General features: G+C 40.9%; 1 protein-coding gene across 6 annotated transcripts; it reads left to right on the top strand.

The window, feature by feature from the left end:
- Positions 1-215: 215 nt before the first annotated feature.
- On the top strand, positions 216-23852 carry per2 (period circadian clock 2). 6 transcript variants are annotated; one of them, XM_055228562.1, is made up of 25 exons: positions 232-380; positions 5396-5559; positions 6512-7000; positions 10223-10315; positions 10409-10563; positions 11605-11726; positions 11799-12000; positions 13187-13238; positions 14205-14347; positions 14433-14511; positions 14827-14933; positions 15015-15168; positions 16168-16282; positions 16386-16535; positions 16619-16703; positions 16796-16967; positions 17047-17171; positions 17276-17482; positions 18110-18373; positions 18526-19406; positions 19773-19889; positions 20262-20469; positions 20711-20855; positions 21357-21507; positions 21670-23852. In XM_055228562.1, exons 3-25 carry the CDS (start codon positions 6600-6602, stop codon positions 21844-21846), a joined length of 4305 nt encoding a protein of 1434 aa, XP_055084537.1. In that variant the 5' UTR covers positions 232-380; positions 5396-5559; positions 6512-6599; the 3' UTR covers positions 21847-23852. The 6 variants fall into 6 exon arrangements, with proteins under 6 accessions (XP_055084539.1, XP_055084537.1, XP_055084534.1 ...); XM_055228559.1 differs by having other exon boundaries at positions 243-380; positions 16619-16706; XM_055228564.1 differs by lacking the exon at positions 19773-19889 and having other exon boundaries at positions 216-380.
- Positions 23853-23913: the final 61 nt, after the last annotated feature.

The raw sequence follows: 23913 nt of genomic DNA, 5'->3' as shown, positions 1-23913 counted from the left end.
GTGGCTCCACGTGAAAGAGGCGAGTCCTTATATAAAACGAGCGGCGCGGATCAGCCTCTGAGATGAACGGCTCCTACAGTGAAAGCTCCACACAAACCCGCCCTGTCATTGGCCACGACAACTATGACGAAAAACGCAACAAGATATTGACCAATCAGAGCGTCCTGGAGGCGGGGCTTTGGCAGGAGCTAGAAATGAGGTCAGTGTCTACGTGAAGACTCTGCAGCGCGCACAGTCCTGAATGAAGCTGAATGAGACAACACCGGCCCGGGACTCGACCTCTGCCTCTGCTCGGACTCTGCAGTTAATGTCTCAACAGCGAGGCTTTATTTTCTGTGGCAGTGCACTAACAGGACACTCAGCAGCTCTACTTTTGTGAGGTAAGTGCATTTAAGAGCATTTTTACTCCCTGTGCTGTGAGAGGAGTGGAAACTGTTAGTCATTTGAACCACTGCTAAACAAGAGGAAAACACATGAAACGTGTAGTTGCATAACTGTCACAAAATGTCCCGGCCAGTAGAGGACAGTCCACTGTCCACAGCAGCCTGTCCACAGAGAGACAGAGGCGGCTTTGACTTTAAACAGTGTTTAACTTCTGGAGTAAAGACTCTGGCCATGCGCATTTTGAACACGTCTCTATTTCCTTCGGGATCATTAAAGTGTCTTTGTACCTTTCTGTGTAAAATGCGTTTGTTTATGCGCCACAACGCGCATGTCCACGGGCTGCAGACAGTCACGGGCTGCACCGCGGAATGTTCAATGAAACACTGAGGAGCGCCTTACATAAAGTTATGCACAGAGGCACATGGCTCAAGTTAATACAGACGCGCCGGTCCAGAGCTGGAACATACCGTCACCATGACGCAGCGCCTGGACCAGGACTCGCCTCACAGGACAGGGCTCATCTCACAGGACAGGGACAGGGCTCACAGGACAGGGACAGGGCTCCCCTCACAGGACAGGGACAGGGCTCACCTCACAGGACAGGGCTCATCTCACAGGACAGGGACAGGGCTCATCTCACAGGACAGGGACAGGGCTCACCTCACAGGACAGGGCTCATCTCACAGGACAGGGACAGGGCTCATCTCACAGGACAGGGACAGGGCTCACCTCACAGGACAGGGCTCATCTCACAGGACAGGGACAGGGCTCACCTCACAGGACAGGGACAGGACTCGCCACAGGACAGGGACAGGGCTCACCTCACAGGACAGGGACAGGGCTCACCTCACAGGACAGGGACAGGGCTCATCTCACAGGACAGGGACAGGACTGACCTTAGGACAGACTCAGGGCTCACCTCAGGACTGGGACAGTGTCGGTGTCTAAATGTTTTTCATGTGGTCCCATATTTGTCCCACCACTGTCCATCTGGGTTTATTATTATTGTCTGGGGCTACATGATTTTGCAGCTGTTTCTGGATGTGGAACAACAAACTAATACACAAAGGTTTTCATATCATTTGTCTCTTATGGCCAAAGTTGTGGCTAATGCTCATGCTCCGTGACAGACCGCCTGTGTGGCCTACAAACTGATATTATATAGTCGTGATAAAGATCCATGCCACTGCTGTCTGTCACCTTAAAAACCAACGTGTTAACTGTTGGCTGCTAAGAGCTGAGTTTATTTGCATAATCAGTCCCATATACCATATACGACTGTGGAACTGGTGTTGTAATCTACAATCCTAGCCCGAGGAAAAGTTTCTTATTTAACTGGCACGTTTCTTGAAACAGGACACTGAGGAGGGTGGAGTCATGCAGTCTGACGTAAGCAAAGCCAAAGGGGCAAGGCTTTTGGCTGTAGTCCAGGTTAAGGAGAGCAGTTACTGTTGCACTTCTCAGCATTTCTTTCCATTTAATCCAGGTCTTATGGAAAAATGACACTTCAGTGAAAGAATTTGCTTAGGTTAATGTCTCCAAATCTATTTTTTTTGCTGGAAGAAGCAGTCTAGCCTTAAAACTCTTGATTATACCTTGGCAGTGTGTTCTAAAAAAAGTAGGTCAGTGACAGGCGGAAGAGGCACAAAACCAATACTGTAAAAGTAGTTGAATTAGATCATAAACCAGTCAGAGAAGGGCAATCACTGCACACCCTAAGGAAGGTGAAGATTAAGTGTGCCCTTTCATTTTTGTTTTATATAGTATATCGGCTTCAGACATTTCAGATTTGTATTAATAATGTGCTGCAGAGATGGTTGTAAAACATAATTAGGTGATCTTGACAGTGCGGTGCAGATGATTGAACACACAATTAGAATTTTGAAAAGGGAATACGTAACAATGGAAATTTCAGGTTTAAAGAAATTCGAACATTTGCTAAGAAAATGCTGAGTTTGTTTAGTTCTCGGTTATGAACTTTAACAAGAACCGTGCGAGGACAAGACTGACTCACCTGCGTGACGTTTTGTGCGTCCAAACCACCGTCTTTGAACCAGACCAGGCCTATTTTCTACAGTCCAGATCTCAGCTTCAGTCCAGTCTCAGTTTATTTGGTGAATAAATTTGAAAATCTCAGTGAATTAATTTTATTGTGATAATCAAAACCACAGAGTAAATGTTCACTTTTTCATATTTATAATCTGTGTATAACTCATTTTGTTTTTGAAAGGTGAAAGCCAGTTGCAATAAAAAGTAAAAAAAAAAAATTAAATAGTTCATGTGCATTTAATATTAATGGTTCAAAGAATGATCAGGGTGAATGTTCGGCCCCCGCAGCTTTTCACCTCACCAAATCTCGCCCTCATTGCAAAAAGTTTGGACACCCCTGGTGTAGACAGTCAGTTTAATGACATTGTTCCAGTGATATTCTCTGTTTTGTATTGGCTCATTATCTGTTGTGATGTTTCCAAGGAACAAGTTAACCTCATGTTCTCAGAAGGTTGAGATGTTGGAGATCTTCATCACTTTAAATGACTTTAAATGGTCGCCAGAGGAAACAGAAATTGTGTTATTTTTCCATCCAGGCTCGTTAACGACTATAATGACAACAAACTTAACCGCTGTGCAGGGGATCAGAAAAGCTTGTGACGTCATTTGATCAGATCTTTAACCCATTATAGATTTCCATTGTGTGTTTGAATCAGGTCTGACCTCAGAGAGCTTCACTGTGGCGCCTCAGTCTCAGTCTGTATAGGACGATAACTTGGTAGATTTGAGCAGGCGTTCACCATGTGACCAGAGTACAGAGTATTTTAGTAGGATTTAAAAGCCATCATTTACCACCAAAAGTAAATATTTTATTATCGTGTAACTTTTTCTAAACTAAATCTAAATTCGTCTATGGGACAGATGTCTCTTATAGACTGACCTGATATGACACAAGAGAATGAGAAGAAAACTCCAAAAATATATGAAACTCAACCATACAATAAATCTGCCAAATCCTCTCACCTCAGATGTGTCATTGTCTTTTGGAACAGGGCCAGCGTTGACATGCATCAATGGCATTTTATCACATTACTAGTTTCTTTTGACCTACTGGACTCATGGAGACTCACTGTGTGTTTTATAAGAGCCGTAAAATGTGACGAGACAAATGCTGCATCATCATTGTGCAGAAAACGCTGAAGTGACACTAGTACAGTATATTTTGTTACGTAGTATAGCATATTTAGTTACTTATTTGGTAAACTTATTTAGTAAAGGTCATGTTTGACCAAAGTCACTACTTTTACAGAAGCTCTGACTGCTGCTGTGGTCACAAAAAATCACAGTGTCATAAAAAAATGACCTTTTCTTTTGTTTTGTCAAAATTTCCTGGTAAATGACGTCCAGAGGGCTGTCACCTGGATGGAGTATAAAGAAGTATAAAGTATTCCACATAAATGTGTGACATATAAACCAGCTGGACTCTGGGCCTTTTATTACACAGCTCACAGTGCACTGTCCATCATATAATTACACAACAAGATTATATGTAACATCAGACAACCTGTGACTGAAGTAGAGTAGACTCGAGAAGGGCAATTTCTCCTTCCTCTGACGACCCTTTAGATACTGCACAAATTCTATGCACATACATGCAGTTTATACGTGTTTCTGTTGACACATAAACAATTGTTCTCAACCAATGAAAAGGTCCACAGTGCAAGAGCAATGTGCCACATAATGATAATAATAATAATTATTATTATTATTGTTATTATTATTATATTATAATCATTATAATAATTTGTCTTAAGCAGTAAAGATTTTATGTCCTGGAAGGATCTGACATGGATTTCCTCAGTCTGAATGTGGGCTTTAAGACCACACATTAGCTGAGCGTCACAGAAAAACCCTACGTAAAAGATGACTGGTCCCGTATGAGCCAGACGCCCTCACACCGGCTTGGATACCTAAAATAAACACACGCCCACAACAGAGCAGAATTTGGCAGAGCGATCTGCACTACACTGAGTTTGAGAGAGAAGTGGTTAGGCCTTTTTCCATTACACAGGAATGTCAGCATGTGGTTAGAGCTCAGGCCAAAGATCGGAGTTATACTGAGACTGTAGGTTTAAATGTAGCTGATAGGATGAAGCTGTGAGTGTGCAGGTCAGTATGACACTGAGAACAGACGCATGACATAATGTTTCACAGTAGCACTAGGCAATTACCGGTAACACGTTTTTAATGACGAAATTTTAATTCAGTCTAATTATTGTGTTATGCTTACAGCCAAATTTCCATCAAAAACAGATTTCAGAAGCTAAACAGGGCCGGGCCTGGTTAGTACATGTATGGGAGACGACAGGGAACATCAGGTGTCACAGTGGGGCCCCAGGGACAAAAATGTTGTTGTGTCCTTAGGCAAGACACTTCACCCACATTGCCTGGTATGAATGTTGTGTGTGTTGGTGCTGGTTGAAGGGGCCGTTGGCGTAGATCGGTAGCCTCACTTCCATCCGTCCGTAGTAAAATGAATAATGCATGAAATTGTAAAGTGAGTTTGAGCGTCTGGAAAAGCACCGTATGAGACTAATGCTTTATTATTATTATTTTGAATCGAAAAGTCTACAGCCACAAAAGCGTGTGGTTTGGACATGTGGAAGACTTTTTGTTTTAAATGGCATTAATAGTCTAGTTTGTGTATGTCCAGGGAATTACCTAGAAGTAATGTTTTTGTTTTAATTTCAATTTTATTTATTGTAATCGATCAATATGAGAATCAAAATTGTTTTATCACCCTATTAACTGTGACGCACGTTAATAAAAATGTAACGAGATCCATAATAACATGTGATTAAGTAGCAAATGAAAACACTTCAGTAACTGTTTAGGAATGCTGTTGTTCATAGTAAGCAGCTTCATTCCATTCCCTTATCACAACCTCAATCGCTTTAACCACAAAACCCTCATTATGTCTAAACTAAAACAATGATTATATCTGTGTTTGTGCCTTTTACAGTAGTCAGGAATCCGCCAAAGCCACGACACAGAAAGAGGTGATAAAAACCTTAAAAGAACTAAAGCTTCACCTGCCCACGGAGAAGAGGCACAACAACAAGTCCAGCACCCTGAACACCCTCAACACCCTCAAGTACGCCCTGCGCTGCGTCAAACAGGTGGAAGGTACGTATAACCCGGGTGGATCAAACATATTAAAGACGACACAGAAGTCAAACGGTTTACAGAAAGTTAAATCGTTTATTTTCAGTTCATTTTAATTTACTTTAAAATGCCAAAACCCCCTCCCATGCCCAAAACAAAGTGACAACAGAAAAGTGGACCTGATGAGCCAAACAGAACAAAAAAGAACAAGCATAAATATAAAATATATGTAAGAAAATGGGGCAAAGTGGCACCAGCAACGTAACTCTTGCTTCCATTGGCCCAGTTTTCCAGTATATATAGCTCAGTGCAGAACGTGTGAATTACTTTTTCTAATACTCTTAAGATGGTGCTACATGAGTTACTGCTTTACCAAGAATATTTCATGTACCGTATCTTCATGCATCAAGTAGGTCACTTAAAAAAGGCTCATATTACGCTATTTTCTGATCTATGTTATTATAATGTTCATTATTATAAGCTTCATTCCATTCCCTTATCACAACCTCAATCGCTTTAACCACAAAACCCTCATTATGTCTAAACTAAAACAGTGATTATATCTACTAAAACAAAGTAAAAATGTCAGCTAAATGTAGGCTGCCACCCTGTGTTCTCTCTATAAATAAAAATCTAGTAGGTTTTTAAAGATCAGTTGAACACAGTGAGCCAGGTGCCTGTGGTGGGATTACCTTTTAGGATCTGTGCCTGTTTGAAGAGTACATAGGACCTACTGCTCTTTGTAAATGCCACACAGTCTGTGAGCTCTTCACTTCAGAGAGACACCTGCGGCGTTACCATAGTTCAAAGGTTAAGTTCTGTGCGTATGATCCCAGGCCAGTCAAAACACAGACACTTTAGGATTAGATATTTGGCCTAGTGTGACGTCTTATCATATCTTACCTTTAAAATCTCCATTGTACAAAGTGTTATGGGTGAAATGGGTTAAATAATTGTAAATATGTTTCCGCAGGTAAATCGATTTTGCAGCTAATTCCCACGGCAACCCTCGGTGAAGATGGGGTGATGCTCTGAAACTCCGCTCACTACCACCTCTCCTGATGTCAGAAGACTCAGACTCCAAGCCCTATCGCTTCCCTGTGCTGGAGGGCCAGGATGAACCTCCGTCGTGCAGCTCCATGGGGCAGCTGCACAGGATGGGCGGTTTCAGCCAGGGGGGACCCAACCTCGGCCTCCCGTCAGAGGGCAGCGACAGCAGCGGACAGGACAACTCCACCTCGCCGCAGAACCACCGCAAGAACGCCCGCTCCCGCTCCCTGCCCGAGGAGGACATGGAGATGAAGAGCAGCGGGTCGAGCGGCAGCGGCACAGAGTCGCACGGAAACGAGAGCCACGGCAATGAGAGTCACAGCAACGACAGCAACGGCCACGAGTCCATGGGCAGCTCCAACGGCAACAGCAAGGACTCGGCCCTGCTGGAGTCCTCAGGGAGCAACAAAAGGTCAGGCATAGCTTCGGGTTAAGCAAAGTGCACTGCAGGTACCACCTCTGATCATGGAGGAGACAATAGCACCACTCGAGTGAATAGTGTGGCCATTGTGAGAAGGAAAGATTAAGATAAAGTCAGATTTGGTTTGGTTTGGTTCTAGATAGCGGTCAGATTGTCCTGTTCTCCGTCTTCGTGGCATCCTCATTATTTTTCCAATCCCTTATAATGTCCTCACACATCACCAGCTTCAAAATTAGATCAAATAAAACAAGGAGCAAAAGCACAAACGCAGCAGTTAACAGGTTTTTATGTAGCTTTTCGTTGCTGAGAAGGATGGTCTACGGACAGGGGACGTTCTGAGCCGTTTGCTTGTTTTGTTTTGTTTCACTGTTGATTTTATAACTCTCTGTTCGTTAAATCAATTATGACGTTCAGCCCTCAGAGTCGACTGCTGTTGTGATTTTGGGCTTTACAAAAATAAATTGAATTGAACTGAATTAAAGCACCGTAACACGATCCGCCCTGGACAGCATTTAGGGAATATCATTCATTATGAGCTCTGTGTTCCTGCTGTTTATTTCATAGGAGTTTGTGGAACGTGATGCTGAAGTTAGTAACCCATTTTCTTTCGTATATTGCATCAAATAGACCTATATTTTCAAGGTTGTACTGTTTATACTTTTTCTTTTAAATCGACAGGGGACGCCCTTAGAGTTTTGCATGACTCATTTGTCTCGTTTACTAGACAGTTCTACATTTTTCCACTCTGAGCATCGGGGAAACCATGAAGACATTAGCACTGAGCTCCTAAAAGTCAAAGGGTGAACCATGTTAGTCACGTTGGTTTGTTAATAGAGCGTGCCTTGACCTCAGCTCTAAATAACATGTTTACAGTTTGCACGACACGCTCTATGACGAGGAAGAACATTTCATTCTTCACGTGTAAAAACGAACAAACAATAATCTTGGCAGGATCGAAAAACTGATTGGTATTGACTGGCTGGAAAGTAAAAGCCTGAGCGGTTGGGTTGTTTTAAGCACTCCTTGGTTCCGTAGCAACGCTTTGTTTATGCGTGTTTACCCTGGGCGGTGCGTGTGCTGACGTCTTTTAAGGCCAAACCCACTTTCACTGGACCTTTCAGCCTCTCACTGGAACAAAGGATAAAATCATAATCGTGACAGTGCTTTAAACGTGACTTAAAACTGAAAATGACACCGTTTGAAAGTTTGTTATATTTTCATTTCATTTTAATCTGCTCTTTTAAACATTTTCATTACAAATAAGGGGCAGAAAGTAATGCTTCTGCACTTGGATCGTTTTACTTTACCTTTTTCCTTTCACATTTTAGCAAATCTTTATCAAATGTCAGAATTAAAATCATAAATTGTCAGTAAATCCTAACCCTAACAATTTAAAGGGTCTATCCTGTAACGAGGGTGGCCAAAGCGTTTACTGAGTCTCCCTGAAGTGACAGGACTGGGGTTTAATCTGACGTAATAATACATTAACACTATTGTTGTCTGAAAGTCAAATCTAAAAAAGCTGAGTGTTTCTCGTGTTGGTCTGTTTGAACCAGTGCAAACTCCCCGAGCTTCTTTTAGTATCAGGTTTTCCACTGCACTAGAGCATTAATTAGCTTTAATCAGTCGTCTCAGTCTTATTTCAACCCATGCCCAGTCTGTCTTGTAGCAACTTTTAGTTTGCACTGCTAAAATTAACAGGCTTAAACAACCAACTAGGCTCCGTGTGGCTATTTCAAACCAAGTAATGTTATTTTTAAACGTGTAAGTAGCCGGGCTGTAACCTTGTCACCGTTCACCGTTTGGTCTCAAAATAGGTCATTCATGCGAGTCGTTTATCTGCAATGCAAATAAATTAAACTGGAGGGTGGGCACAGAGAGAACCCCTAAGTACGCACTCTCTTCTCTCTTCCATCTGTCTTTCCATCTTTTCCATCTTAAACTGAAGCAGTGATGGGGGGTTGAGTCTTGGGAGTGAAATTAGACAATGGGAGAAAAGGCCCAGAACAGCCCTGCTCTCATTTTCACATGGATCTGGCACAAGTCCTAATCGTAGTTGTATTTTGGCCTCCTTCTGCGTTTAAGCTCTCCCACAGTGCACCCTTTTGGCCATGTTCCACTTAGCGTCAGTAAGAAGGTGAAACTGACCCGAGGTTAGAAGTAGCTCGCCTTTTGCTCTGCGGCTCAGAGCAGGAGGTGAGTTTTGTTCTTTTCCTTTTTAGACGGACTCCCGGGCAGACATGAGTAATCTTTTTAGGATGATTTCAACAAGCTCGCGTCAGGGAGTATCGCCTTTATACAGGGCAGTTGATAAAATATATCATTGAGGTTTGTTCTTTTGTACTCTGTGGTCACATTGCGAGCTGCATGTTCGTGATTTTCCTCAATCAAACGTTTCCTGACCTTTGGATTGGAAGGGATGGACCGATTCTGTGGCCGACAGAAATCACACCTCTGGATTTCTTTCTATGGGGCTAAGTTAAAGATACGGGACATTACTGAGCTAAAGCAAAAGAAAACATGTGATTGCAAACATTTATGAGGCTCTGCTACAGCGAAAATGGCAAGAAATCCAGCAGCGTCTTGATGTGCCAATATAGAGATGGATTAAATGAGGTCAAAAACTCACCACCGAGTACAAAAGAACACGTCTGATTAAGATATCTTATCAATGGCCTTTGTAAGAGACTTTATGGTCAACCTTATTGGGTAAATGAAGCAGTGCAGCCACAAATGTGCATGTTCTGAGATGTTTGATGCAGTATGTGTTTTGATTCCTTCATTTGATTTTTATTTATTGTTGAATGAAATGGACAATCAGCATTTGCACAAACACATATTGCATCTTTAAATTAAATGAAGTATTCTTATTTTGAGCAAAGGAGCACATTCAGTATCATTCAAACATAATAAAAATTATCACTCAAGACACACAACAACATCATCACACTACGGCAGCCTGTGAGAGCCAAAAAGAGCTTTACAATCCTAGTAATATTTATGCTCTCACTTATAACTACGTACCTTAATCACATTACCATTCTGAAATAAAAGCTAATTGTTTCCACGAAGGTTTTGAGTGTAAAATATCTACACAAAATCATTCTTTAACATAATACCCAAGGCCTTTTAGTCTTAAAATTGTGAAATTCTTGCATCTCTGCAGTAAAAAAAAAGTTTATATATTCAAAACGTCATGTCTTTTTTCTCCAGCTCAAACTCTCACAGCCCATCTCCACCCAGCAGCTCCAATGCCTTCAGTTTACTCAGTTCCGAGCAAGACAATCCATCCACCAGTGGCTGCAGGTACGACATAACTCACAATGCTCCAGTACGTTCTTCATCGACTCTAATGTGAACGCCGCACTCACGGTCTCTTCATGTTTGTGCCGTTTACAGTAGTCAGGAATCCGCCAAAGCCAAGACACAGAAAGAGGTGATAAAAACCTTAAAAGAACTAAAGCGTCACCTGCCCACGGAGAAGAGGCACAACAACAAGTCCAGCACCCTGAACACCCTCAAGTACGCCCTGCGCTGCGTCAAACAGGTGGAAGGTACGTATAACCCGGGTGGATCAAACATATTAAAGAGGACACACAAGTCAAACGGTTTACAGAAGGTTAAATCGTTTATTTTAAGTTCATTTTAATTTACTTTAAAATGCCAAAACCCCCTCCCATGCCCAAAACAAAGTGACGCTATTACGCTATTTTATGTTATTATAATGTTGTTTCCTCGTCACAAACAGACCTGGAGTTGTGTTTTGTTTCATTCACACATGTTTAACACACAAACCAAAGCTGCATATTTAGGCTGAGTTCTTTTCTCTATCAGAAAACACTCTGTTCCACCTTGTGATGTCATCATGTGGTAATACAGGAAGCGCTCCACTGTGTTTTTAAACTCCACACACCTTCACTAGAATCATTGGCACGATTCAGCCCTGGAATTGCCAATTTCTACTGAACTACAGGTTAAAGGTAGCTGTTCATTAGAAAACTACCACTTCATGACATCACAAGGTGGAACAGAGCATTTTTGAGCATTGGAGATGTTACAGACTAATAAAACCAGGATTATACAAACATGTAAATGAAACAAAACACAACTCCAGGTCTGTTTCTGATGAGTTAACAGCGTTCGAACATGGCAATAATATAGGACATTTAGACAGTAAGAATTCATGTTTTTCAAGGTGTTTTTGAGAAATAAAAGCATCAGCAAATAACTAAATCCAAGTATTCCAATACCAAACATTCTAGTCAAAGCTGTAGAAAAAGAAAAATTCTGTCAACGGGGCAAAAGGTTGTAAAAGTGAAGACTCATCCCAGCCGCTCGTTCAGTTCTGGTCAGATTATTGTTGGACACTGACCAGAGCTGAAAAAGAAAGTCATAAAGTCAGTCCTGCAACTTTTTGTCCAGTTGACAGATTTGAATTTTTGTCTTACTGTGGATCATACCTGGACGTCTGAGGGAATTACACAGACATCCAGTCAAAACAATGACATCAAAGCAGGTGGAAGACCCTCCCCCGACCTTCTCCGTAACCTTTTTTACTAAATGTCCTCTGTGCTGTTTGTGTTTTTCCTTTTCAGCCAATGAAGAGTACTACCAGCTGTTGATGATCAATGACAGCCAGCCTTCAGGTCTTGACGTGTCCTCTTATACAATAGAGGAGATCGACAGCATTACCTCTGAATACACTTTAAAAAACAACGTGAGTTACTTTATGTTTTTGCAAATACAATATCGCAGTACATGGATTAAATGAGGTTTGTCTTTTCAACAGGACACTTTTGCAGTGGCTGTTTCCCTCATCACAGGAAGAATCGTTTACATATCCGACCAGGCCGCCACTATCCTCAACTGCAAAAGAGACGTCTTCAAGGACACCAAGTTTGTTGAGTTTTTGACGCCACAGGATGTCAGCGTTTTCTACAGCTTCACCACGCCTTACCGCCTGCCGTCCTGGAGCATGTGCACAGGAGCAGGTAAATCACGGAGGGGAGTTGTTTATATTTGTAAGACGGAGCTGGAGGTAGCGTCACAGATCTACTGAGACTGTGGAGAGTGGCTAGGGTAATAAATCAGAGCAACTCCAAATGAACAGTATATTGTTTTCATATTTAGTATAGGGAATAGTCAAGAAATTATGGATATGTTTTCAAAAAAGAGGTATCTCGCATTTTCTTAATTCGTTACATGATCTGTCTATGGGATAAGTGCAAAAAACATAATCATTTAGACTTGTTCAACATGGTAAAAAAAGTTAATATTATATGGATGGATGTAGTGACCATAGGCGAGGGTGGGATCTGTTCAGGACGCCCCTTAGGGAGACGTTCCGGGCATGTCCCATCGGGAGGGAAGACCCAGGACACGCTGGAGGGACTATGTCTCTCGGCTGGCCTGGGAACGTCTTGGGGTCCCACCGGAGGAGCTGGAGGATGTGTCTGGGGTGAGGGAAGTCTGGGAGTCCCTGCTTAGACTGTTGCCCTAGTGACCCAGCCCCAGATAAGCAGAAGAAAATGGATGAATAGATGTAGTGACATTGGAGTTGGCTCGACGAGAGTTAGTGAACCCTGTGAATGGAAGAGGAAAGAAAAATGAATATGTAAATTCCTGTGAGGTAGGGTGAAAGTTCAAATGTTTTAGGTAAAAAGGGAACCTGTGCATAAACCTAATGAATCTTACTTCCTGATGCATTCAACTCCTGATGGACATTCAACAGTTAATGTCGAAAATTACTCTTTTGATAGATTTTGATAGACCTTGGAAGTTGCCGTTTTGGTACATGCAGTACAGTCCAGCGTGACACGGCTTTTACCTCTTCTAAATGCTAAACGGTCCCTTTTTTAAACAGTGCTTTTCTACCTTCACACACTTCTTATTTGCCAAACTAGAAACGGGTTAAAACACAGTCAGTGAGAAAAGGGGAGGGGGCATTTTCGTCATCAGTAGTGAGTAATTCTCAGTAGGTGATGGCACACGTTCGCACCTTTTTATTATTAGACTTGAAAATGTTTCCCCAAATACAACTGCTTCATGCACTTTGTAAGCAGCGCTACCAAATTAAGCCTTTGCTCACCTAATTACATGTTAAAACACCTGCTGGAGATGACATTACTCACAGGATCCTATTGCCTTTGCTTAAAAACATGCTCTCCCCTATTTCAGAGTCCTCTCCTTCTGACTGTATGCAAGAGAAGTCCTTCTTTTGTCGTATCAGGTGAGTGAACGCTGCTTAGTCTCACCCTGAAACCATCTGCTCCTCGTGGTCAGCAGTGATTTATATTCATACTGCGGCTTCCTCTTCGGGGGCTTTTCAATTTGTTTGTGACATCACTGGCGTACGAGCTTTAATCTGAACCAGTTTCCAGACTAAAAACATACATAAATTACAAGACACCCACAAGAAACTCACAAAAATAAGGCGTTCTTTTGAGGTAATTGTTAATAATGCACGATACTCTTTTTCACCTGGTGCAGAATTCAACATACTTTATACATAGTGGTTTTACGCTGCCCCCTACTGGTGTTTTCGTAGACTGATCGCATGTTTTGTCTCTTTCCAGATACTTAGAATAAAACCAGAACATACGTAGATCATTTTTACACTATTTTACACTATGTTTGTTGTAAACTGCAATAATGATCTAAAACTTTTTACCGACAACCTTAAAAATAAAAATAAACCAATTCTCTGCGGCTTTTCATAGCTGCATTTCACTGTAGCAAGCAGCTTATTTACATTTATATATTTTTTAATGAGTGAAAAATGACATTGTGACATTTTTAAATCCATGAATAAAGTGGGTGGAGATAGGGGGTAGGTGAAAACAGATTTTCTGCACACCAAGTTTCAAATACAGGGCAATAAAGGATTACTTAAATATGCTCGAATCCATTAAAATAGACCTACAACTTTGGGTTAGTTTATGACAAGGGAAAACTGTTGTAAAATTCATGCAAGTCATAGAGTTTGATGTTGTGTATCATATTTTCCTGACTATAAATTGCACTTTTTTTCATAGTTTGGGCAGGAGTGCGATTTAGTCTTATACTTACATGCGATTTTATATGTGAAGTATATGTGTTTTCTTTTATTATTATGCATTTTTTGGCTGGTGCGACTTATAATCCGGAAAATACGGTAATTATGATCTAAACTACTCAATTTAAAATGACATTTCAGTGGTGGGAAGGAGTGTGAGGGCGACCTGCAGTACTATCCCTTTCGCATGACACCATATCTGATGAAAGTCCAGGACACTGTACATGCTGAAGACCAGTTCTGCTGCCTCCTGCTGGCGGAAAGGGTGCACTCCGGTTATGATGGTCAGAGCCTTAACACAATGTACTGTTAAAAGACAAACGCTGTTGAATTGAAATTAATAATGAATGTTTTGTTTGAATATTTTAGCACCTCGGATTCCCACAGACAAGCGTATTTTTACTACCACACACTCTCCCAGTTGTGTTTTTCAAGATGTGGATGAGAGGTAAGTTTTGTCTTAATATGTTTTGTTGTGTTTTCATTAAAGATACATGTGGGAAATATGTAATGTTGCATAAAGAAAGAGGTAGAAGTGCTACTAGGATGTATAGAGATTGTATTTGAGACTGGTCCTCGCACTGAAGAGCACAAAAAGGACAATTTTACGCAAAGTTGCAAAGAACTGAGGCACTCAAAAAGTACAAAACAATTAAAAACCTTTATTACGACATGGCAGATAAAGTAAAAATCATGCCAACTCGGTTCAAACCTTCAAATCGAGACTTATTTTCTACTCTATAATGTTGTTTTTGTTTTCCAGAGCTGTCCCACTTCTTGGATACCTTCCCCAGGATTTGATCGGCACACCAGTCCTCCTGCATCTTCATCCCAACGATCGACCAATTATGCTGGCGATCCACAGGAAAAGTAAAAAAAAACACAACAACGCAAAAGAGGAAGGATGTGTAACATGTCCAAATCTGTAATGTTTTTGTTTTTCTTGTGCAGTTCTTCAGTACGCTGGACAACCATTCGATCATTCATCTATACGATTCTGCGCCCGAAATGGAGAATACATAATCCTCGACACAAGCTGGTCAAGTTTCGTCAACCCCTGGAGCCGTAAAGTGTCGTTCGTCATTGGAAGGCACAAAGTTCGCATGTGAGTGTTTGAATATTGTAATGATCTGATATTTTGAGTTTAGTTTAGAGTTGATGCTGTTTGTTCTTGTTCCTGTTTGTGTTGTTGTAACAAGTGGATGAGAGAAGTAGAATTTTTAGGTATCTGTACTTTACTTAAGTACATTTGACAGTGGATACTTTTTACTTTTACTTCACTACACTTGAGAGCAGTATCTTTACTTTTTAGTCCAGTTAAAAATGTAGTGGAGTAGAAAGTAAAAAGTACTTTTCATATGATTTGAGGGGTTAATTTTACCATGTCTGTAGAAACATCCTGATTAAAGTTTTCAATTTCATGCTTCAGGTTTGAGCAAAACAAAAATAAATACACAAAATTCATAAGAAAAATTAAGAAACTGATTTGTATTGTTACTGTGACCAAAATACGTATCATTTTTAATCAATATCACACATTTACACTTTAATAAATAACAGCACTTGTGTGAAATACTTACTTTTTAGTTTTAAAGTACATTTTTAAACGGGTTCTTATTTATTTATTTATTGGTTTATTTGACAGGGACAGTGTACATTAATAGCATTGCTGCAAATGCACCAGAATTAGCCAAAAGGCTATTTTTCATCTGTTGTCCCTGGACAGATGGCAGACCTGTCCCCTCCTTAAATACTTTTACTTAAGTAGATTGTTCATTTGATACTTTTACTTGGATAACTTTTTATCTCTGTATCTGTACTTGTTTTACTTAAGTAACAAAAGTGAGTACTTCATGCACAGTTTTTGGGGCTCTAGTGAGTTGAGATTCTTGTTGTTTTTCTGTTGTTTTGCTGTTGTTTTGCTGTTTTGCTGTTGTTTTGACATGGGTTACGGTCTACAGTTGCCCTTGTGTTCAAAAAAGAAACAACCAGAATAAATTCCGTGTGTCTCCTTACTCCAGAATGCTACAATTTCAATATATTTGTTAATAATTTTGTTAATATTTTGCATTCAAAGCTCTGACGTCTATTTTTACAATTTCAGGGGCCCTGTGAATGAAGATGTGTTTGTGGCGCCTGTCTCTGCCATTAGGGAGATGAAAACGATGGATCCAGACATACAGGACATAACGGAGCAGATACATCGCCTCCTTTTGCAGGTGACAAATATAAGCCATTTAATCACAACATTTTTATTTAAATGTGATTTTAATAAACGTTAATCATTTCTTTTACTGTTTCTTTTAAACCTCATGTCTTTAGCCGGTTCACAGCTGTGGATCGAGTGGATACGGCAGCATGAACAGCAATGACCACCTTCTGAGCATGACCTCTTCAAACGAGAGCATTAACAATGGCAGCAACTCCAAGATCCACCTAGAGGAGAAGGAAGAGAGCAGCAAAGCAAGACCTGTGCGTTAACCCAAATGGCACTGTGTTCTTTTAAGTTTTGTGAAATAATCTGAAAAATATTGACCTGATCTGACTTTTCACAGCGAACCTTTCAGGAAATATGCAAAGGCATACACCTCCAGAAAAGTCAGGAGCAGCAGACCGTCAAAACAGACAAGAAATCCTCTGGTGGCAAGTTCTGCTTATACCTGAATCTGTTATGTAAAGGATAAATGTATGTTGTCTGTGAATGTAGTTGTAATTATGTCTTTTTTTCCCAGTAGACTCTGTACAAAAGAGCCAGGCTGTGGTTAGACCCAAAGACACAGCAGTCGCCCAGTGGAAAGACACTGGAGCAGAGGAGACCAAGTCCACCTTTCAGGAGGAGCTGGCTTTTAATGATCAAACTGTCTACTCGTACCAGCAGATCAGCTGTCTAGACAGTGTAATCAGGTAAAAGACAAAGACCACTCTTTAAGCCTTTATTGATCAATTGTAATAATATTTCTAATGCTCATAACTGTAACTGTAGGTACCTGGAAAGTTGTAATGTTCCTCTGACCATGAAGAGAAAGTGCCAGTCCTTCTCTAATACCACATCCTCAAACTCTGATGAGGACAAGCAGAAAGGTTGCACAAACATGCAGGTGGCTGAAGGTATGTGCTCGTCCTACTGTGCCTTTATTTGTTACAGCTGTATCTGCCTTTTATCAATAGTCTCGAGGGCTCTCTAATGTACGAATCTCTCTGATTCCTCACAGAACCGGCATTGTTGAAGGTTCAATCTGGCCTCTCCACTTTACATGACCGGGACAAAAAGTCCAGTGATGCAGCCACAGCAGTAGTGGGCACTTCACTGCCTCTACCTGTACCTAACAAACCAGAAAGTGTTGTGTCCATCACCAGCCAGTGTAGCTATAGTAGCACTATTGTGCATGTCGGAGACAAGAAACCTCACCCAGAGTCAGGTACTGTACTCTGCTAGACTGCTCTTTTCTATAATCTCTTAACATTTACTTTACTTATCTAATTCATTTGCACTCAGTGATAAAACCAAATGAGATTGAGTTGGATAAAGAAAATCCTCTTTGTTATTTTGTTATTTTGCTTTGAAAAAATGGTCGATTTAAATATTTGTCAGTTAATTATTAGAAACAGTGGTATTGTTGCTAAATAATTTCTAGAATATGCAGTATGCAATATGCATTGGTAAACTAGTATTTTAAATAAGTAAAACTACTGTTTTTGCATAATTCGGATCAAGTGGAATTTGTTGCAAAAAATGTGTTCCATCCTCGTCTAAGCCCAAAGAGTATTACAAGAAGGGTGGGAGTAGAGATTGTGCTGATCTAAAATGTGATCTAAACCCACCTCAGCTTTTTACCACCTCAAGGCTAAATTAAAAAAGTCAACCCTCTCTTTACTGCGATATTGTTTCTCATCTTTAAAAATGCAGATTGAGTGGAGTGATGTCTAATCTCCTCCTTCCTATTACACTATAGCCAATCCAGTTAGACTTTTTGTATTTTTTTTTTTTTTTGAAAGTTTTATTTTATTTCCGCCCTTGACTTGAACTTCCTTTGTTGTTCACACAGAACTAATAGAGGACATCCCAGGGACAGGAGAACCTCTTGAAAGCAGCCAAAACCCTACTGCGTTCCCATGTGGCGTCTCCACTCCCAGCCAGGAGAGGGAGTCCTACAAGAAACTAGGGCTCACCAAGCAGGTCCTGGCAGCTCACACCCAAAAGGAGGAGCAGGTCTTTCTTAATCGCTTCAAAGAGCTTCGGACGCTCACAACCCTCAAAGCAAACTGCTCTGAGTATCTGGAGCGTCAGAGGGAACAGACTTCAAATGATGGTGACCACCAAACTTTTTAACCCAGAATGAATTCTCTCTGCAATTTTACTTGAGCTTATTTACAAACAACAAATCACTTTTATAAACCCTTTCTTTTTAAGGTTTTAAATTGTTTTAAATTAAACTTTTTTTGTTTGTGCTCGACCTTCCAGTTGTACAAACCACCCGATCATCCAAACAGTGTGGCCCTGGTGGGGAACCCAGCGCTCGGCGAGGAGTGAGAAATAAAAAGACCAAATCGAAGAGAGCCAAGCAGGTGGAGTCATCCGACAGCACGTCGTCTCAGGCCAAGCAACAGCTGCGATCTCCGCTCCTCTTCCATGGCCTGAACCCTACATCCTGGTCTCCCTCAGAAGCATCACAGTCCTGTTTGCCCATGGCCTACCCCGCTGTGATGCCCGGGTACCCCCTGCAGGTGTACACTAGGCCAAACTCTGTGGCTCCCCACAGTGATGCCGGTCCCTCGTGCAGTACACCAAACCAGGGCAGCCCTGCCCAGTGCCCCCTGCACATCCACCATCCTCAATACCCCCCCTCAATGGTCACCCCAGTTGTGGCATTGGTACTACCCCACTACTTGTACCCACAAGTCCCGGGAAATCTTCCACATCAGGCGCTGTACCCTACTGAACCTGGTGGTTATCTCACTCAAATACCCTTAGCCCCAGCTCCGTTTTCTGCCCAAGGTGCCTTTACTGTCCCACCCCCCTTCAATGTTCAAAACCAGTCAAACTTACAAAACACAAACAACCCCCAAACAGGATCCTTCCAGTTTTCTTTAAACTCAGAAATGCCAAAGGGGGCTCCAGAAAGTCAGTCTCGCCCCTCCACACCTCAGTCCGGAGGCGGTGAGGGCACCTCCTCTCCACCTCTGTTCCAGTCGCCCTGCAGCTCCCCCCTCAACCTGCTGGAGCTGGAGCTGTCTGTGCAGGACAACGCTGGGATCTCTGCAGTGGGACAGGGCAATAATAACACAACAGAAAGGGAAAAAGGAGCAGGTGGGAACCAGACCAAGGACAGGGAACTAAAACAGGTAATCCACATACAACTGTTTGGGTCCTGTATATTTACATGTATATTTTGAATTGTTGTTTAGTAAATGCATGAGGTTTGAAATAAATAAATCAGAATGTACCCTGAAAATGCTAAACGAGATTTCTAAACGAGATCAATGCATTCCGCCCACATTTTTATCCCCACTATAAGTTGCGCTGTATCAGATTGTGGTGGGTTATTTGAGGCCTGTGTGTGAGTTGTGGCATGTTTACTGAGACATGATTGTATATGTCTCTTTTTAGGACCATTCTACTACTGTATTCCTGTACCATGTGTAATATCTAGTCAGTTTAGATGAAACATGGGTGTTAACACATGATGTCATTATCCTTACACCCTTTAGCCATCTCTCAGTCTCCTTGGTCCACCAGGACCCTTGTTTTACGTGGACACGTCCTGTGTCTGTGAGCGTTTGTCATGGGATAAACTGTGCTCTAGGCTGGGGGCTCTCAGCTATGAGGTAGGCGAATCATCAGCAAACCTCTTTATTTTTCCAACCACATACTTACCCCCTATGTTATGTTTTAGTTCAGTGTTGTGTTTTCTATACTATCCACAAAGTTTGTAGACATTATTTTAAAACACACATGGGATTAAGTTAGGTATGTATCAAATACACTGACAATGCAAGTCAGAAAACATTTTGTACAATCCCCCCTCCCCTATTTTTATTCCACTAATTTGCATACAAGGCCTCAAAGACTTTGACCATAATACATAAATATCTAAATGGAAAATGGAAAATGTAAGACATGTTTTTCATGCTAATCTCATTGTAGCGTCAGTGTTTACACAGTGGTACATTTGACCGGATGAACATTTTACTTTATAGATCAGCTCACGCGGAGACGGCAACAACAGTGATGCAAATTCTTCATCGAGTGACATGTTTGATGTGATTTTACATGAAGACTCCTGCTCGGGTACAGGTTCTGCCACCTCAGGCTCCATGGGCTCAGCGTCCAATGGCTGTGGGACGTCTAGTGGGACATCCAACAGCAGGACGTCAGCGAGTGGAGGCTCCGCCAGCGGCATCTCAGGTAGTGGAACAAGTCTGGCTTTGTTCTACTTTATAAAGAACCATTCATATAAAACTGTTTATCAATTGTACTTTATAAACATTTCAGTCTTCAGTAGAGCCATTCATATCTGAATGTAGTTACTTTAGTGATGTGTGACGTGGGGCTGTATATGGAATAGAATTATTCAGACTTCATCTATATCTCAGATGGTCTGGTTTACGTTATGTGCTTCAGCTCATAAATGTTTTGATTCTTCTAGGGAGTGACAGTAGTAAGTACTTTGGCAGCGTGGACTCGTCTCAGAGCAGTCAGAAGGTCAAAGTTCACGTGAGCAGCACCGAGGGAAGGCCTTTGAAGATGGATCAGACTGATCACATCATGATGACCTTCCAGCTGCCCTCGCGGTGAGTGAGAGGACGAGGGCGCGGCCAGTGACGATTAAGTAGTGGTGCTGTCATAAGTTCTATGTAATGTTTGAGGATAAGGGTAAGGACTTAAACAGTGAAATCTACTTTTATTTGGAAAGACATTATTGAGGCCCTGGGTTTGGTTCCCGACCAGACAAGACCTTCCCGTGTGGAGTTAATTTAACTTGTTCCTATATAATATTAATCCATCCACTATGTAGATTTTTTATGGATTTGCTGCCTGGTATCCATAGTTGAAGAGAAGATATTGCTCCAGCTCCACTGGCTGCAGTGACAGGGGTTTACCACAAGATGGTCCATGGATAGAAATCTTAATGTAACAGGTGAAGTTTTGACATAGATATCGCTCCATCTGCACAGCACATATTTATCCTTTAACTATGGTACGCAAGTAGATGTAACATTGTTGGGATCCTTTTTCATCAACTAATTGTTCTCTCAAATTACTGTTTCTTGTTGTCTATACTGTGCCAACAGTGACGTGCAGCAGTTGTTGAAAGAGGACAGGGACAAGCTGAAGGTGCTGCAGAAAACCCAGCCACGTTTCACTGAGGAGCAGAAGAAAGAGCTGGTGGAGATCCACCCCTGGATGAAGAATGGAAGTGTGCCCAGGGTCATAGACATCAAGGTATGTGTCCTGTCAATAGAACAAACAAATACTGACTATTGTACTGCATTTCAAGTACTATGCTACTCTGCAGTGTATTTCTGTGTATTCCTGCCAGTGGGACAATAATGTTTCACTGAAAAATAAATACCTTAAATTGTTACTTTAATGAATGCTCCGCAGGTGTGCTCTTGCTGTGACGATGAATCCGAGGTTTCTCACACAGTAGATGCAGAAGATCAGCCGGACATGGAGATGGGAGACACAGAGACAGTGGACCTGTGCTGCCAAAGGACTGACGAGTCCCCAGACACTTTTGCCTTGTGCCACAGTCCTGCCTCTGGTTCACAGACACCATGACAATGAAATACTACCACTGACTCGTGCTTCTTATCCTACTCTGCAGAGCTTGAAAAGAGAGATATATTTTGAGATATAATCACACTGCGCCTCATTTTAACAGTTATTTTTGTTCTTGACCTGCTTCAACAATATTTTAATAACACTCAAAACTACAAATAGAAAGTTTGCTGATGTTGCTGTAAACTGTGGGCTATTTCAGGTGCACGCAGAAGCTGTTGCTGTTAAATAATGAATGTTGCTGTTGTTTTGCACATTTGGGAAAGTCCAGAATTAGCACATCTGGAAAAGTGCATTGTACTGACAGGGAAAGATTAGTTCCATCCATTTTCTTTTTAATCAAGTGATTTATTTAATTTTCTTGTCTAAAACCATAAATACTTTGTTTTGAAAAGCTTAGTTACAATTATATTACAATATTATAATGGACACGGTGTTACAGAAATATGTAAATGAAAAAACATTCCAGTGTAATCATGATCATTATCAGTCTTATGGTTAACGAAAAAGTCCAATAAAACCAACTGTGCTAACCTCAACTGCCTAAAACATCAACCTAACTGTCGGTCTTAGGTTTTTTTTCAATCGCTTTCACACTGATGTTTACATTTCAGCACAAAGTCCCAAACTTGCCACTCAGGAAGGCGGAGCAAATACTCAAATTATAACAATAACTTTGATTTAGTGACATACCGGTCAAATTAAAACTTCAAAGTCAAAACTGCATCTTTAAATAGGACAACGGATGTAAAGTAGCTATTGTGCTAATTCCGGCATATTTACATTGATGCTGTTTGTTGACATGTTGATTAATATGCACTGTCCTAATTAAAATAAATAAAAATAAATAAATAAATAAAAACTTTTTGTCCAGACTGTCCACTAAACACAAAGTCTATTGACCAAAGACAGAGGGCACAACTTAACACACAGGAACCACAAAGTGAAGATATTTGTAGATTATAGAAATACTAGAAACCACTATGTCTGGACCAGGTTACGCTCCAGAGCCTCCACTGTTTAAATGTGAAACTGTATTTTAAATAAGATGTAGCACATAACTCACTCTCAATTCTCAGTTTACAGAGGCTTTCTCTGGGCAGTCATGAAACATTCTGAACTGTTTTGTGACTTAAGTGAATAATTTTGTGTTCAAAAGATGCCAGATATCGCTCCATCTTATAAAATGTTTGAAGAAAGTGTGCCAAAGCGATTGATAAAACTGTAGCTAGATGACCTATAACAGTGTTATTAATAATGTCTAGAGATGTGTTTAAGTGGAACATGGTCTTTACAGATGTCCTGTAATGTCGGGGGACGCCACTTTCCTAGACATGGAAAAAAAAGCTACAAGAAAAAGATTCAGATTAAACATAATTTTAGTCTAGATTACAGTGAGATTAGGAACAATTATGTCTGAAATTGTACAAATTGGTTTTGTGTGTAAACATGAGAAATAGTGGACTAATGATTATTCAGTTTAAGCTGATTTTCTACTCTCGTGTTCAATTTCGTAGCCTTTGTAATGTTAAAATATTGATGTCAATTCTGTGGTGTTGCTTGTGGCTGTGAATTCTTTTGTTTTGAGCTGTGACTTTTTTGCTGACTTTTTGTCAAAGCCAACATTGTGTGTTTGTACTTTTACATGAAATGTTAGCCTTTATAAAGAAATACTTCACTACATCTGAAGGACTGGACCAGTTTAGATGAATAATTAGGGCTACATTTTTAATATGAATTCTACCTTTATATTTGCACTACCTATGAGACGATGTTGGTTGGCTGAAAATGTTTAGAAAGAGAAGCATCCTGATGCTCATGCTTCAGAGGTTCATTTTAGGGTTATTGCACGGCCGTAAAGCCGCGTCCAGATACTCTTTGGGCTTCACGGAGCATTTCCTGGTGTGTTTTATTAGTTCAACAGCAGCTTTTTATTTATTTTTAAAAATGTACTTTTATTCTAAATTGCTTGGGCATTTTTGTTTAATAAAATGTTAATATATCACAGATGTATTTATCACTTTTGCACAGAGCACAACATGTTATTGGAAGAAAAAAACAATCACA

This window comes from Periophthalmus magnuspinnatus, chromosome 17, assembly GCF_009829125.3.
Source record: "Periophthalmus magnuspinnatus isolate fPerMag1 chromosome 17, fPerMag1.2.pri, whole genome shotgun sequence".
NCBI lineage: Eukaryota > Metazoa > Chordata > Actinopteri > Gobiiformes > Gobiidae > Periophthalmus > Periophthalmus magnuspinnatus.
This window is presented reverse-complemented; position numbering and strand designations above follow the sequence as displayed.

What these genes read in the sequence shown, in the direction of transcription:
- per2 (XM_055228559.1), top strand. Translation starts at nt 6,600, where the DNA reads ATGTCAGAAGACTCAGACTCCAAGCCCTATCGCTTCCCTGTGCTGGAG. An exon ending in GGAAGGCACAAAGTTCGCAT is followed by an intron (nt 15,169 to 16,167) that starts GTGAGTGTTTGA and finishes TTACAATTTCAG; the next exon opens with GGGCCCTGTGAATGAAGATG. An exon ending in GGAACAGACTTCAAATGATG is followed by an intron (nt 18,374 to 18,525) that starts GTGACCACCAAA and finishes TCGACCTTCCAG; the next exon opens with TTGTACAAACCACCCGATCA.